General features: G+C 42.1%; 2 protein-coding genes across 10 annotated transcripts in view; one reads left to right on the top strand and one right to left on the bottom strand.

The window, feature by feature from the left end:
* The window catches only part of SNRK (SNF related kinase), a 42532-nt gene extending 34176 nt beyond the window's left edge, over positions 1-8356 (top strand). For all 5 annotated transcript variants that reach the window (XM_080610988.1, XM_080610989.1, XM_080610986.1 and 2 more), the window contains one exon: positions 4533-8356. In XM_080610988.1, coding sequence (XP_080467114.1) covers positions 4533-5748 — 1216 coding nt within the window. In that variant the 3' untranslated portion in view covers positions 5749-8356. The remainder of the gene's footprint in view (positions 1-4532) is intronic.
* Positions 1-15923, bottom strand: part of ANO10 (anoctamin 10) — a 172616-nt gene that overhangs the window by 7700 nt on the left and 148993 nt on the right. The window contains exon 14 of one of the 5 annotated variants that reach the window (XM_080610993.1): positions 11792-14268. The exons of the other annotated variants lie outside the window; for them this stretch is intronic. Within the exon in view, the coding sequence (XP_080467119.1) occupies positions 14233-14268 (36 nt within the window). The 3' untranslated portion in view covers positions 11792-14232. Of the gene's footprint in view, positions 1-11791; positions 14269-15923 lie in introns of those variants that run through there. 5 annotated transcript variants of the gene reach the window in all.

The following is a 15923-nucleotide window of genomic DNA, read 5'->3' as shown; positions in this document are numbered from 1 at the left end:
TCCTATGCTTTTCATGAAATGACTAATCAATTTGAAGTCTGTGTCTGAAGCAGCAAGTTTTCACACCTGCTAGGAAAGGGTGTGTTCATTGACCTCAGACAAACTTGTATATATAATATGCCTGGAAAAAAATCAGTTGCATAATCCATAAACTTGTTGATGGGCAATTAGTTATAAATGAGAAATTACTCTGAATTTGATGTTATGGTTTAGTTGTTAGCTTTGGCTGAACATCCCCTAAATCAAACTTTGAGTAAACATCTGTAGGTTATGTTCTTTCTCGTGTCAGTTGATATGCCTGTTGTCTAAGGAAAACTGCTGAAATAATTGCTTTATCAGCCATTTAAAGACATTGCAATAGATACTCTTTTAATTATTTATTTGACAAAAACATGGTAGAAAAATCTCACAGCAGCGTTCCCTGAGATTTTCAAAGCTTCAGACACAGGAAAACTAAAGGGGGAAGTGGGGTTTTGGCATGCAGTTGGGCTGGACATGTTCAACAAGTCCATTTGCTCTGCAGCCACTTACCAGAGCATCCCGTATGTTCAGTTACAGCAGCATATCCTTTAAAAAGAGCAACACAGAAAAAACCAAAACCAACTAACCAACCAAAAAAAAAAACCCACCAAAAAGCCCACAGGGCAAATAATACAGTTTCCATCAGCGCGTTGCTATTGGAGAATGCAACTTTTGAGTGGTTACTTTTGTTACACATTCTGGTTTTTCATTTCCTGAGTGAAATGGTAGACTTTTACCAGGGATCTGCTGGTAATGAAAACATAAATCTTTATTAACCCATCTTGACAACCTTTCCAGTGAAGGTGGACGCTGTGCTGAGGCATTTCCATCAATTTTTCTTCTCTAACCTCCAACCTCTTCAAAAGTTGCCTTTAGGTAAAATATAATTGGTAACTGTTATTATCAACAACAATTGTTAGTAGCTATCTGGTAATGAGAAAACAATGTTAAGTGCTTGGGCTGATGTTTAGAGTTGCTGCCTACCTTCAGAGATGTTAATCTATTTGTAGGATTTGGAGAAAAAGACAAGAGAGCTTATTTTTTCCAAAGCTTTCTTTGTGTACCTTTCATGCAAGGCCACATGTGAGATAATTTAATAGGAATGATAATAGGGACATAAATGCGTGGTGTCCTTCTGGCATGTATGCATTTAGTCTTTGGCCTAATTGATAAAAGTGAAGTACTACTACCTCAAGTTCAATCTAGAATAAGTGGACATTTGTTATAAATTAAGGACACACAATTGGGAAAATAGGTGAAAGATACATCATCTCCATTGATTGTTACCTTGGATTTAGGCTGGGATTTCGGAGGCTTTTAAAGGAGTCTTTTTGGAATACCATTCCATCTACCTGAATAATGAGTTGTTTCTCTCTTGAACCCTAGTGTGGTTCTCAACAACTTTGTCATCTCCAGATAAAACTGCACCCTGTGGGTTGAACAGGAGCAGACTGAAATTTTGTTGCTGCTCCTATAGGATCATTCACTCAATAATCCCTTATGGAGGATACTTTATCTTGTGCTCAGTGGTTAGGAGTACTTTAGAGGAGTTACTGTTGCAGGCAGCTAAGGGTTGGCTACAGAACAGAAATGGTCTGGAGCTGCGCCTTACAGACTTTGCTTTTCTCGAGGGTAATACTGTTATTTTCCCTCTGCAGTTCTCTCTTTAACGTCAGTTTCTTTTAAAAAAAGAAATCCAAGCAGAACATCAAATGTACTTAATACTAAGTATTAGTTGTAAAACAGATTACTTCAGAGGAAAACTTTTTTGAGTTTACCTTCAAATGAAAATTGCAAAACTACAAAGTCTGCTTTGAAATTTTTTGATTTCCCCTCCCCCCCCCCCCCCCCCCCCCGCATCAGTGTCACTCTTTCAGTAGAACAGCTGGTCCAGTTGTATAAGGAACTAGAACAAACAAGTTCATTGAATCTAAATCTTAATTGGTATGAATTTGTAAAGTTGGAGCTGTTGAAACCTGCCTTATGAGTATGAATTTTATTTTCATCATAAGGACATATGCATAAACTTGGGAACTCCAGCCCTTAATGGTCCCAGGTAGTTATTCCTTGTCTTCTTGATGGTTCTAAATTCAAAGTATTTATATAGAATGACCTTATGGAAAAGACAACAAAATAGTGATTACTTTGATTTTCAGACTTCAGAAGATATAAAAAAATAAAATTAACTTCTCTTCTGTCCCACGCTCCCCCCAGGCCTTCTGGGAATAAGGGGAGGGGGAAAGTGAAGGGAGGCAAACATGGGTTGCTATGAGAGATAAACATACTGTAGTGAGGAGTTTTATTTCCTGGAAACAACAAGACTGTTAGAGACTATATTTACACATTATTGTGACAGCCACAGAACTCTCTTCCTTTTTTTTGCTAACAAACCGGTCTGTTCTTAAAGCATGGTAAATTCTTGGGAGATTTAGATCTTCATTTTCTGTCATTTTTATAGTTACATTTCTGAGTTAAATAAGTCAGTTGTTTGTTTAAAATACCCAGCACAGCGCAAATGATCAGAAAACTAGGTCAGTGGTTCCCAGTGTTTCAGGAGTCATCCTAAGACTGAGCCTAAGGGAGGATGTTAGTATCTCAAACCAAGGAGGGCCACAGCCAGGGCTCTACTTCTTGTCTGGACAGCTTGGATCAGAGCTGCTGATTGGGTGGCCTCTCCGGGGGGGAAGCTGTTGTGAGGCCACCAGTAGCTCCAAGTGAGACAGGACAGAGCCAGTGCGGCTCATACCAGGGAACAGGCTACGCAGGCTCACATGGGTGTCAGAGGATACAGGTGGATATTTGTGTCACTGGTTTGATAAGCAAAACTGAAGCTTGCACTTCAAAACAAAGTGCGCAGCTAGGCTGGATGAGTTTTGTGTTGACTTTACTCAAGTGTTCTTCTTCACAGCTCATACAACTGGGGAAGTAGTTGTCAGTTGTTACCTGTGTAGACAGGCGTCTCACAGTTCAGCATCCTTTTCTATCCAGATTTTATGAGCCTTGAACAAATGCAGCCATATTGCAGGGGCTTCCATTAACTCCAAACACTTAAGAACAACACATTTAGAATAAGAATAGCAAAGAGGTGTCTGACCTTTCCTTGTTTCTTCTCATAACACGGCAGAGATCGGGAAGTTGGTATGATCCTTCTGTCTTTGTATGCAGTCTGTCCAAGCAGGTATCTGGGGTCACACTTGGTGTGAAACATTCTGTATTTCCTCTCCTGCTTTCTTCCTATGCCTTCCTTCTGAACTGGGCTACAAAGTCAGGCAGCCTTTTCTTTTGGAACACCCAAAATATAGTTGGGAATGTCTTGTGATATGCTACCTATATCTGAACAGGGGTGTCTACTACATCTTTTCTTGCAGTATGCTGGAGAACTTTGGTTATGTAAAGTTAAGTGACTGGCAAAGTCTTTTACATTAGTGGTAACTCTTAGTTTGAGAGGTTAGAAAACTTTTCTTGGTCTCCACAAGAAATGTGCAACTTATGGTGAGTGAAGCAATTGAAGAATTATTCAGTATTAAGGTGTTGGTCTTTTGGATTAGGCATTCAAAATAGAGGAAAGACTGACAGTCATTGTTCTTAATTTATTCTGTGTGCATTGTAGGAAAATTACAATATATAGTATTTAAAGTAGAATACAAGTCATTAGATACTCTCAGATACTGGAGATACCGGTTGCTAAGTGTAAAACTGATTTACACTTGGGTGTTACTGTAATTTTGATTTGAGCTATGCTATTACACTGTTGTAAATTTTGAGCTTGGATTTACAGTGTATTCAAATGTCATACTCGTAAGCAGTGTGAGTCCTGGATTCATGCAGCTGTATTATTCCAGCTGCTCAGCCAAGGACAAATAAATGTATGATCTCAGTTCATGTGTGTTTAAAAATAGAGGGGATTTTGTAGAATAGAGCTTGGTCTGAATAAGACTTATTGAAAATGAGATAATTGTTTCTCCTGACTCAGCTTTTCAGTCTTACTCATGTTAATTCTAACCTAAATTTGTATAGTAAGGATACTGGGGAAAGAAAATAACAGAAGCTTCAGATTAAAAGGTGTTTGCAATACTGCTAAGTTGTGCTTGAATCAGCTCGTATCATCCTCTAGGTACTGGTTGTTTTATAACTGTGTCAGATTATTTTCTTTGAGACACAAGTTTTTAAAGTGGCTTTTTTTGTTTGTTTGTTTTGTTTTGTTTTTTAATTGCTTAATTCATTTTCTGGGAACAGTGAAATCTTAAGGTTTCATTTGACAGTATTCAACATAATTTCTATACTAAGCTTTTGTGTATATATGATGTTCCTTTCAAATAATAGCATTCTAAAGGAATGCGTATTCTCTGAGAAGGTTTCCTTTTCCTCAGTCACTCCATGCTGTTATTTACAAACATGCCACTCCGCAGACAATTTGTGTGGCAGCACTTGTGCTTCTCTTGTGCAGATCTTATGTTTTCTTATTTGCCATGATCTGACTTCTCTTTCATCCTTTCTAATTGTTTACGTAGGCAGTCATGGCCAACAAAAATTGATGTACCTCAGGATCTGGAGGATGACCTTACAGCTTCTCCTCTCTCCCATGCCACTGTTCCTCAGTCACCAGCTCGCACGGCTGAGAATGTTCTCAACGGCCACAGGAGCAAGGCTCTTGGTGATTCAGCAAAGAAGGAGGATATTCCCGAGTTAGCTGGGCCAGCACTTTCAGCAGTCCCGTCTGTGAGCTTAAAACCCACCACAAGTGGCCGGAAGTGCTTGTTCAGAGTAGAAGAGGATGAAGAAGAGGATGAAGAAGATAAGAAACCTATTTCTCTTTCTACTCAAGTTGTTCTGCGCCGTAAGCCTTCAGTCACAAACCGACTTACTTCAAGAAAGAGTGCACCAGTCCTCAATCAGATCTTTGAGGAGGGTGAGTCAGATGATGAGTTTGACATGGATGAGAACTTGCCCCCAAAGCTCAGCAGGTTAAAAATGAATATTGCTTCACCAAGCACAGTGCATAAACGCTATCACAGGAGGAAAAGCCAGGGCCGGGGCTCTAGCTGCAGTAGCTCAGAAACAAGCGATGATGACTCGGAAAGCAGGAGACGCCTAGACAAAGATAGTGGGTTTACTTACTCCTGGCACAGGCGGGATAGTAGTGAAGGGCCACCTGGCAGCCAGGGAGATGGAGGTGGACAAAGCAAACCAAGTAATGCAAACGGAGGGGCAGACAAAACAAGCCCAAGTGATAACAACAAGGGTGGGGGGAGCCCCTCTGGTAGCTCTGGTGGTGGCACCAACAACACTTCAGGTTCCACTCAGCGATGTGCTGGATCTGGAAACTCCCTGCAGCTGTCGTCTAGAAGTGCAGGGGAACTGGTTGAAAGCCTGAAGTTTATGAGCCTTTGCCTAGGCTCACAGATTCATGGCAGCACTAAATACATTATCGATCCTCAAAACAATTTGTCCTTTTCCAGTGTAAAAGTACAGGAGAAATCAACATGGAAAATGTGTATAAGCTCCAGCAGAAGCGCAAGCCAAGCTTCATCCCTGGGCAGCCTAAAATTTTTTTCTGACCAAATGTCAGTCACAGCAAACAAATTTGAACAGATAAAGAACAGGAACTTGAAAAACAATGTGCTACAACTACCTCTCTGTGAAAAGATATCTGTGAATATTCACCGTAACCCAAAGGAGGGGCTTCTGTGTACCTCCAGTCAAACCAGTTGTTGTCATGTCATTTGACGACGACCTGACTTTAGTAGCTTGATCTGTTTGACAGCATCAGTCTTCCTGTTCAGAGCTGTGAACACCTTGTCATGGACCCCGTTTTGTTGTCTTAAGATTTTTAAGTGAGCTTTGAGCAGTTATTTATTACACTTTCAATTTTGTGTTTGCTTAATGGTATGACAGTGCATGGTCTTTGCATGTTGCTAGCAGATCTGTTTTTCTTTTTAAACAAAACAGAATATTTTATTGTGTAATTTTTACATTTATAATTTTACTATGAAAGATCTGGATTAAGTTAATATAAATATCTGGATCCTAATGTAAATGGAGCACTTAGAAGTTTCCTGTTCTGCACTTAAACTAGAGAGAGGAGCTTTTGTTTGCTTGTGAAATGTTAATTCTTGTTCTGACCTTCTATGATAACTAAAATATGTGATATGTGGCATACTTCTATGTGTCTGAAACAGAACCAAAGCAATAATGTTTTGATGCTGAAAACTCTTCAGGGAGCTTTCAGATGTTCCAAGGCTTGTACAAAGCAAAGGTGCACTGAAAATTAGTGATCTTGATGATAATTTTAAACCCACACCTATTTGTCTTAAGCTATGATATGGATAAAGTTGTGGCTCAAAAATCAAACTGAAAAGATCTTTTTTTGCTAGAGGCAGTTTTCTTTCTTTCTTTAAAAAGGCAAGTAGATTTCTAAGGCAGCTTTCTTCCATAGAAATGTGTTAATATTACAAGCAGACAATCTTCTTTTTTAATAGAACAAAGGTAAACTATTAAGTCTGAGTTTTTACATGCTAATGAAAATAAAAGTATTTGTATGAATTACTTTTGTTATTAGTATATCATGACACTTAATGTTTTAGGGGTTTACCCTTGTAGACCTTTTCCCTTGTCCTCTCCTCCTCTCCCTGTTACTTCAAGAGGCAATAAGGGATGGAAAACCTTTTAGGTAACTGGATTCAAACTGAAGTTGTTCTTGTCATTTACATATTTCTCATTATTACTCTTTTTAAGACTTAAGATACTGCTGTTCCCCACGTGTCCTACTTATTTTCCCTCAGTAATAATGCTTTTTCATACAGTCAGTTTAAAATAGCATATAGGAAAGTATTTATTTTGCAGCAATTAACCTTTCTGTTGGGTTTCCCATTGCCACACCAAGGTCTTGATTTAGAGTATTTCTGCACAAAAGGAGACTTGACCAGATGAACTAACTTTGTGGAATTTTATTATCTAGAATAAAATATATTGTTTTCTAGTTTTGGGAAGGGCAGGAATGTTTTATTTTTTTCATGCTGTGCACTAGGTCTTCTAAGCAATGCTGGTGAGACTGGTGGTAGTTATGTAGCAGTGCCCTGGGCAGATGCTGGGTGTCTGGGAGGAGCTGATGCTGTTAAGCATCCCCTAACACTTGCAGAGTGGTCGGTATGAGGCATTTCACGTCCACTGCAGAGCAAGCGGAGCACCAGAGAAGCGGCCTCATGCCTGGTCATAGCTTCAACAGCTCTTGTTGATCAGTAAGAGACTTTACTGAGGGAGCATGAACGGTGTGGAGTGCTCTGACCCTCACTGGGGATTTTACGTTCTGCTTCCTAAGCAAGGCAAGGACAAGTGTTTTACTCCTTTCTGTTTTGAACTGCAGTTGCAGTTTAGTCAGCATGACACTTGTTAGAAATTAAAAGCTACAAGGATAGATGTGTGGGTGAAGCCATAGAACACGTTTGCTTGACATTTTTGAGCAGGGATCTTACCAAGGGCCAGAAATGCAATGTGTGGTTCACAGACGTGAGCGTAACATCCGAGTAGGAGAAAAGTTTATAAAGGGCATTGGCAATAAACTTATTTGTTGCAGCTTTTTTCCAAGTATTGTAAATACACTTTCGTGATATTATGTACAGCCTTGGAATGGCACCTGTTAACTAACCCCAGGTGTATTTTGTTTCCCGTGTTTTTATATACAACTGTATATATGGTGCTCACTTTAGAACAGCCGTGTTGACCATTTATGCTGCATAGTTGTATCATACTTAACCTTAGAGTTGTGTGTGGCTGGTTGAACCTTTGGGTGTACAAATGTTAGTCTGAGTGTGTCCTTAACCCATTTGTTGACAGGTGAATGATTGTGCATGTGGTGTATGTTGTGTTATGTTGTCACGTAAAAGGAAGGGCAAGAATAAGCACTACAGTAAAGATAAAATTGGACCAAACTATTTAGAGCAAGTAAACAGTTTCTTGTACCCCTTAACGTGTCTTTAAAAGTTGCATATAGTTACAGTATTGTATAAATTAAATATTGTGGAAAAACAGTCTTGTATTTTTCTGTATGTGTGTATATAAATATATATATAAAAAATAATGTACCTCTAGCAACTTAATCTGTATTTAAGACATGACAATCTTGACACAGAATTTTAAGAGTAGCAGTCTAAATAAGGAGAATCAATGAACAGAAATAGAAAAAAATCCTCACCAAGAAAGAATCTGTGTGTTAAGATGGTACAGAAGTATCACCTGATCTGATTGCTTCCAGCAATGTTTGGCTTTGTCGTTGTATAAACACTCACAGTGTGCGACAGATGGAAAATCTGGTTAATAAAAGCGGTATCTTGATTGATGCTTAAGCTGTGGTTTGCATGTCCCTGTTTCTGCTGGGGCTCAGGCTGCAGGGGTGGCACAGGCAGCACTGATCAGTGCTGGCCAGGTTCATAGAGGGTGATAAATTTGAGCAGAACGCAGTAGATATGTAAGCTCAGCTGCTTTGAAAAATAATAGAACCACAGCATGATTGGGCTTAGGAGTGACCTTAAGATCATCCAGTTCCAACCCCCTGCCATGGGCAGGGACGCATTCCACTAGACCAGGTTGCTGAAGGCCCCATCCAACCTCGCCTTGGAGGTTGTGTGGGGATGCATGTAGGTTTGCAAGCTTTGAGTCATTCTCTTGCACAGATGAAACATGTTCATTTGGGTTTAAATGCTGTCATGGCTGGCATCTGCTCAAGCAGCTCTTCAAAGTTCAAAGGCTGAAGTGGCTGGTGCTGCTTCAGCAGAACCTCAGGAGGGTTAAAGAGCTTTAGCGAGCTTCACAGGCTGCTGTGTCCTGCTGAAGAACGCTGCTACTGCTGCACCTGTGCGCAAACCTGGTGCTGCTTGGGCAGCTCAGCAGTGCAGCACACAGCAGGTTTGAACAGCTTGGATACAGCAGTTGCTGTGTGTGTGCCTGCAAGTTGCTCAGTCCCGTCCCAGCCCCACGTGCCTGTCACACTCATGGGAGAGGGGAGCACTTCCCCTCACTGCTGCAGCTCCTGGGGAAAGCAGTGTGCTTCACCTGCCTCAGGGTTCCCTTGTTAGATGAAGGGTGGGTTGTACACTCCGTTCCTGATCTGCAGAGGTGTTTCTGTCATCTGGTACTCATTTATTTAGTGTGAAGATGCAAGTTGAAGTTCCAGCAATATAGACTGTTTTTAACCCAAACCTAACCCAGGTATTATTCTTGTTAGTCATGTAAAATCGGTAATGGTAAAAACCCAGATGTAGAACTGGGGCATGCTGACTGCACGCTAAGCACTAAGGCTGCACCCAAGATCTAGCAGCTCTGCCTGCATGCACCTATTGCTCTGCTCCTGCAACAGGTAACACCATCCCTGCAGTTAATTCCACCTCATTACAGCAACTGCTTCACAGAGTCCCTCTTACCACAGTGCGCCATGCTGCAATACTTGGGCTCCATGTGCTGGAAAACCTCTGCTCCTGAGTGTTCAATCTCAAGTGGAGTCAGCACAGACTGCAATAAACAACCGCAATGCCGAAGCTCAAGTCCAGGTGTGTGCTATCGCCTTACTCACTTGTACCCTGCCATGCCTTAATGTGCTGCTCATTCCTGTGTTTCTTCCAGGGCCCTGTGAGGACAGGGCCGGTGCTGGCATGTGGAGTGCTGGGCTGGGCTGGAGGGTTCTGGGACCATCTCCAGTGTCCCCATGGAGCCATCTCTGGTGAGATGCAACTGGGACGACTCAGCACCACCAGCTCTTCCGCAGGGATATGACTGCTCAGGAAAGGAGAGCTGTAACCAGCCAGGGATGGCACAGACACTGGGTGCTTGGCATGCTCACAGGAATTAATGGCATTCAGCAGGTTAAGTAATTACACACAATTAACGTGTGATTGCTTTATGATGGGATGGTTGTGTGAGGCTGTACCCACAGACTCTTGCAGCTGGGACCTTGGCCCCTGCTGGTGATTGAGATTCCCAACTCTGGCCAATGTAAAGGAGGCGGGGGTGGGAGTAGGCATGGAGCCACCAAGGACCCTGAGCAATAAAACGGGTGACAAATCTTGTACCACCCGCCTCTTTATGACACCAAGGCCAAGCAGCAGCATCTCAACAGCTGGTATATGCAGTAATCTCTCATTAGCCAGCTGGTTATACAGCAATCCCAGGGTACATGGCCAACAATAAACAGAGACCAGGGGCAAACCAGGATGTCCTAAACATTAGTAACAGCCAAGGCACCCTGACAGCCTTTCCCATGTTCAGTTTACGTGGATGAATCAGATCTGTCTGCCACTAATTTGCCATTACAACTTGCTGTCAGTAAAAGGTGTTTGAGTAATAACACCTTGACGTGACTGTACCTGGGAAAGTGTAACCTGTCAAGTGGCCCTGGCTGAAGCCAGCCCAGCTCCCTCACACAGGGACAGTGTGGGCTGTGCTGCCGTTCTCCGGAGCCATGGCTGTTTTCTCCCTGAAGCACAGTCTCTGGCTGCTTTGTTTCTGAGCTTAAAACTGTAATTACTTGTAACAAGGTGACTCAGTTGAGCCTGTGTGCATTACAACTGACATAGATTTCTGTAAGTCAAGAATCCTGATGTGGTGACAAAACAAAGTCTATTATACTCAGGGAAAAAAAAAATCCAGATGATGTCTGTTTACTTTCCCAGATGGTAGAAGAATTATACCGCATGAAAAATTTAATGCTTTAGAGGACCTGTAAAGCATGGGGTTTTTGTAAAGACCTGACAAGGCTCTCAGATGTGTCATGTCAGATCTCAGCAATTGATTTCAGCAAGCTGTTGTGTAACCTCTTCCTATTCCCTCGTTCTCACTACTCTCTCGAGAAATGCCAGGCTGGGGGAGGCAGAGGGGAAGGAACTGTTTTCCTCTCTGGGCTCTTGTGTGCTACAGGCCTGGGAGAGGTTCAGCTCAGCACTGCAGACCTGGGAGCCAGAAGACTGGGCTCTCAGGGCGTGCCAGGATTGCCCTCATCACACCACGATGACAGAAGCCATCACTGCTGTGTTTAATATGGAGCAGCAGGTCCAGGAATGACAGGCAAGCTGCTGGGCTCTGCTGTCAGCCTCCTGGCTGAGGCAGGGGACAGAGATCCTGGGGAAGGCACATGGTGGCATTAGCCATGGCTCTCACTGGCTTCGCTTATTGGCATAAGGAAGTAAACAGTGCGAGGTTCCCAGTGAAAGTTGAGATCAAATCCCTCAGGCCTACGTAGGCTAAAGTACCCAGAACTGCATTCCTGCCTACAGAGGAAACTTTCCTCATGCAATGTTCCCAGTGTTTTCCTCTCCTACTATCCTCAAGTCCATAGGAGGTTCTACAGGCCAGCAAGTACAGTAGAGATCTTGAGTCAGTAGATGCCTCTGGGGCACAGGGCAGTTAGACCTGTGGCTCACAACCTACGTGCAGGAACCCACCACTGTCTGCCTGAAGGGTGCTGCAGCTTCAACTATTGCACACCAACTGCTTGGTACTGCCAGGGAAGAAGACAGAAGACACTTACCAGGAACCAGACACCTCTGACCTGGTTGGATTTGTTGCCTTTCATTCCAGTGCCTTTCCCCTGTAGCCACTGTGCCCTTTGCTGTTGCACCTTGAGAAAACCAGACCAATGGCCTCCTATTAGTTCTGTGCCAGTGGGACCTGAGCATGGGACACAGTTACCCAGACTAAGAGCACACATTCAGATGACACAGCTTGTGAATGGAAGTTATGGTAAATATTTTATTTATTCTTCCTAATATTTTCATCTGAAAACAGATTTTTGTCTGGAAGTTTCATCCCTGAAATCCCACAGTTTTTACAGACTGAAAGAAAGCAGCAGAAAGAAAAACAGGTAGAGACAGAAGCACAGCCAGAAACAATTTTTCTCTCAAATGAGAAATGAAAATAGATGATACCATGAATGTAAAAACCAAAAGCCAGGATCAAACCAGTACTCTAAACAGTATAAAACACAGAAACACACACACGCAGCCCAGTGAAAAGACAGAGTAGGAGGATAAATTTAAATTCAGTGATGAAATGTTATATAGCAATATAGAAGTAATATTCCTCAGCAAGCTCAAGTGTACGCTCTCCAGGACAGAAACACCCCTCTGTCATAAATGTAGCATCTGTTTTTGCTCTAAACCAAGAATTCTCCCCATATCCAGTGCAAGCTAACAGTAAAACAAAGAATTCCCATACTGCTGACTCACGCTGTGGAAGGTCATATTCCTCCATACCCACTAGCTTTAGGAGGAGAATCCACATAAACAACTGTATTATCCCCATTCACAGACAAGGAAAACTAAACAGAAGTGAAGGGATTTGGCCCAGGCAAGGGCAACAGCTAACGTTCATTATGTCACCAGGTACTTAAACCTTACTAGAGATTTTCCTGTTAGTCTACAGAAAATAGGAGAACGGAAGGACCTCAAAGACAACCACAAAGCCAATTTGCAAAAATCTACCCTTTTTCCTTTTCTAACCCATCTCAGAAAATCATTTCAGACACGTGATACAGCTGCCATCAGCAAAGCACACCAGCTTTACACTCACCAACCAGCACAAATTAGCAGACCAGCAGAATCCCCTCAGAATGGCTCTGACAAGCTCACAAGAACATATTCCACCAGGAGTCCATCCCACAGATTTCTCCTCTCCTGAAGTGTTCACTCAAACACAGACTAAGCAGCAAGAGCAAAACTTGAGCAAACGTGAAGCTACTTCAGATCAAGTGGGCAAGAAACTGTGATGCTGAGGAGCTTTCATGGAGAATGTGCTGGTCCTCTCCTCAGAAAAGCTTCAGGTCTGGGATCTCTACAGTGCTGCAGGAAGGGAGATGTGCTCTCCTAGAGATCCCTGCTACGGCTCCAGGAATAGGCTGTGAAAGAGCAGCAGCCCTGAGGTACCCCTGGAATAGCAGCAGTGTGGGGATGCATGGTGGAGGAGCAAGAACAGAGCTGTGGCACAGATTTGCTCCTCTTCCCAAGGGAATGGAGTCATTCCTTACTGGGTCATGCTTGCAGAGTCTGAGAAACACTAATTTTAATCTCCACACAGAATACATTATTCTGGCTTAGTGAGATCACTGCTGTGGCAGGAATCTGAAAAGTGCGAAGTTGGCAAATACCTTTATTATTGTAAAAGCAGATTTTTCCAAACAGAACTCTACTATTGCATAGAGGTAAGTTACATCTACCAAAGATAAAGGTCACAGCATGAGAAAATCAACTGTCTCAAGGTCACAGGAGCAAACACTGTAGGTTTTGGTCCTACTGCTGTCAGAAAACTATGAAACATTAGGAAAACTACCTTGTGAAAACCAAGAAACGAAGTCAGACATGCACTACATACACAAGTACTGGTATTTCAAGTGCCAAGTTTAACAGATCTGTTACTATCAGTTCACTTAACCAGCAGATGCATTCATACAATACTGCAGTTCAAAATTCAGGGAAATGATACCAAAATCTAGTGTAAATTAAAAAATAAATACACTTCATAAATTACTGAATGGCAATCTGCTTCCCACTGAATATGTTCCACCCAGCTTCTGAAAAGGTTTTTGCTGAGCCTTATTTAGATAGCTAGCACACAGGGGTGTATAATGCATACTCTATAATAGTTATGGTCAACTATTTCTCATATCATATAAGGAACCAACATGTATTTCATTATGTGATGTAAAAAACATTTAATTTGCTAGGTGCAAACAGTAGTTAATAAGCAAGTCTGAAATAATACAGGACTGATAAACTATTGTAATAAAGGAACAAAAGGGGCAGTAACCCCAAAAGGACAATACACTGAATTAAATACTAGTCAACCTTCTTGGTTTTTTTTTTTTTCTTTTTACAAAGTTGCAGTTGAAAACTCTAGTGAGCTTCTGGATGCTTACTCACAGGATCTGGGTTCAATCACCTGAAGCATGGTAAGCCTGGCAGACCTCAACCAGACGTAATGTAAGCTGGAGTCCTTTATTTGGTGTTAATTTCACTAACAGTTGCATATAAGAAACAAAGCGAGCAGGAGAAAATACCTTTTTTTTACAGTGTCAGGCAAAGAATATTTATAAAGTGTCCTATAGGCAGGTTCCACCTACTCATTAGATGGTGAGTGCACGCTCTGAGAGCGACACATCCTCATAAACAAATGCCCAAGTGGTGCTGGCATCCACATGTGACTGCTTTAGTCATCCTCGTTCCTTCATGTTTACTCCTTCAGTGACTCAACCGCAAGCTTCATTTGCTGTGAGAGAAGGGGAGGAAGAAAAGGTAAACTGAGTGCAGGGGCAGTGTGATGAGTTGCACAGACCAGTAGAATCAGAAAGCAGGATGCTTCTGAACCAGCTGAACAATAAAACCACACAAAAACATGAACTCCAGATTTGAAACTAAGCCTGCCAGTCTGTTGTGCCTGACTTTTACAAAAAACACACTTTTAACAGAGGTATTGCTTTTTCCACTTAAAGATTCAGCAAATGTTGATGCACTTTGTATGTTAATGAATCCATTATTTTTGTGATGAATAATGCCTCAAACTGAAATTGCCCCTTCTCCCTCAGGCTTGTTATGGGGGGAGCTGCTGCAAGAATGGCAAAATGAAAAGCTGGAGGAAATCACTGCTGTGTAGGAACTGTCTTCTGCCCCTCTAGGTAGTACTTGTGCTCAGGACAGTGCACTGTGCAGACAGGCATCACCACTGCTGCTCCTGGGACTCCCAGCCTCTATCTCTGGTCAAGCCTGCATGTGCTCAGGGAAACTGGCAGCCACTTTATCTCTCCTTAGGCAGCGCTGGCTGTTCTCTAAACAGCAGCAGTAAGCACAGACAGGTAGAGCTGATGGGCTTCACTGGAAATCCACCCTTACATTTAGGAAGACATCTATACCAGGCTGGAATTAAGAACGCTTCTCTCTGAACCACAGTTTTATTAAAATATACTCCTTTGAGACAAATTCAGATAAGTAAAATGCTCACCACAATGAAAGACTGTGATACCAGACTCTCAGACACAAATGGGATTAAAAATTAAATTGCTGATCATTACTTCTTATAGCAAACATTCATTATGAAGACCTGAATACAATTTGCTTAGTCAGCAGGTGAATCTACCTACTGGGCAAGTGGTACGCACACTTTTAGGGCACATTCTTAGAGATGCAGAATTTAAGTTCACCGTGAAATTTCCAATGCTGCAGAGGGGTTTTGATTTAAGACAGCCTTAAATATTTAAGTTTTTGAAGGACCTTAAAAGGCCAGTGAACTACTGACATAACACTGCCCCAACTGTTAAGCTGTAACTCTTAATCACTATTTCTGTATTGCCCTCATTTTTTCTTCTTTTGCTGTTGAACAAAACCATCCTGTGATATGACAGGAAGCAGACTGCTATGCTGATATGTGTTATTTACAATCCTGTTGTTAATCATTATTGTTTTCATCACCTTAGGACATCACTAGAGAGATCGCAACGTGAAATCAGAATAACAATTCCAGGTGTTGAAAATACTTGCTGAGTAAGAGAAACCAGAGCTACTCTTTGAAGCTTCTTGTTGAAGAGGATGTTTCATAACACAGAATTTAGAGAGGCAATAAAAGCGGAGTTCAAACTGTGCCAAAGGCATTTCTCACACACCACCTGGGGCTATCAGCTAAGGGTCTTGCAACATCTGGAAGCCTGGAAAGCACCCTGATATGCAAAGAGTAATTACAGTGACTTAAGTCCACAAAGAAAAAGGTAGAGACAACAGTCACAGGAAGGAGACTTCATGGAGACCAGCCCAAAGGACAGGATGAGCAAAGGAGCAAAGGCAAGTTGATGCTGCAATTCAGGAGGCCATAGGCTGGTGTCCAGCACAACCGCCTTCTTTGAGGCAATTTTGGCAGATGTGGAGGGAAACCGA

Source organism: Psittacula echo, assembly GCF_963264785.1.
Source record: "Psittacula echo genome assembly, chromosome: 2".
In the NCBI taxonomy this organism is placed as follows: domain Eukaryota; kingdom Metazoa; phylum Chordata; class Aves; order Psittaciformes; family Psittacidae; genus Psittacula; species Psittacula echo.
Note: the sequence above shows the minus strand (reverse complement) of the source record. Positions and strands in the feature narration are given on the sequence as shown.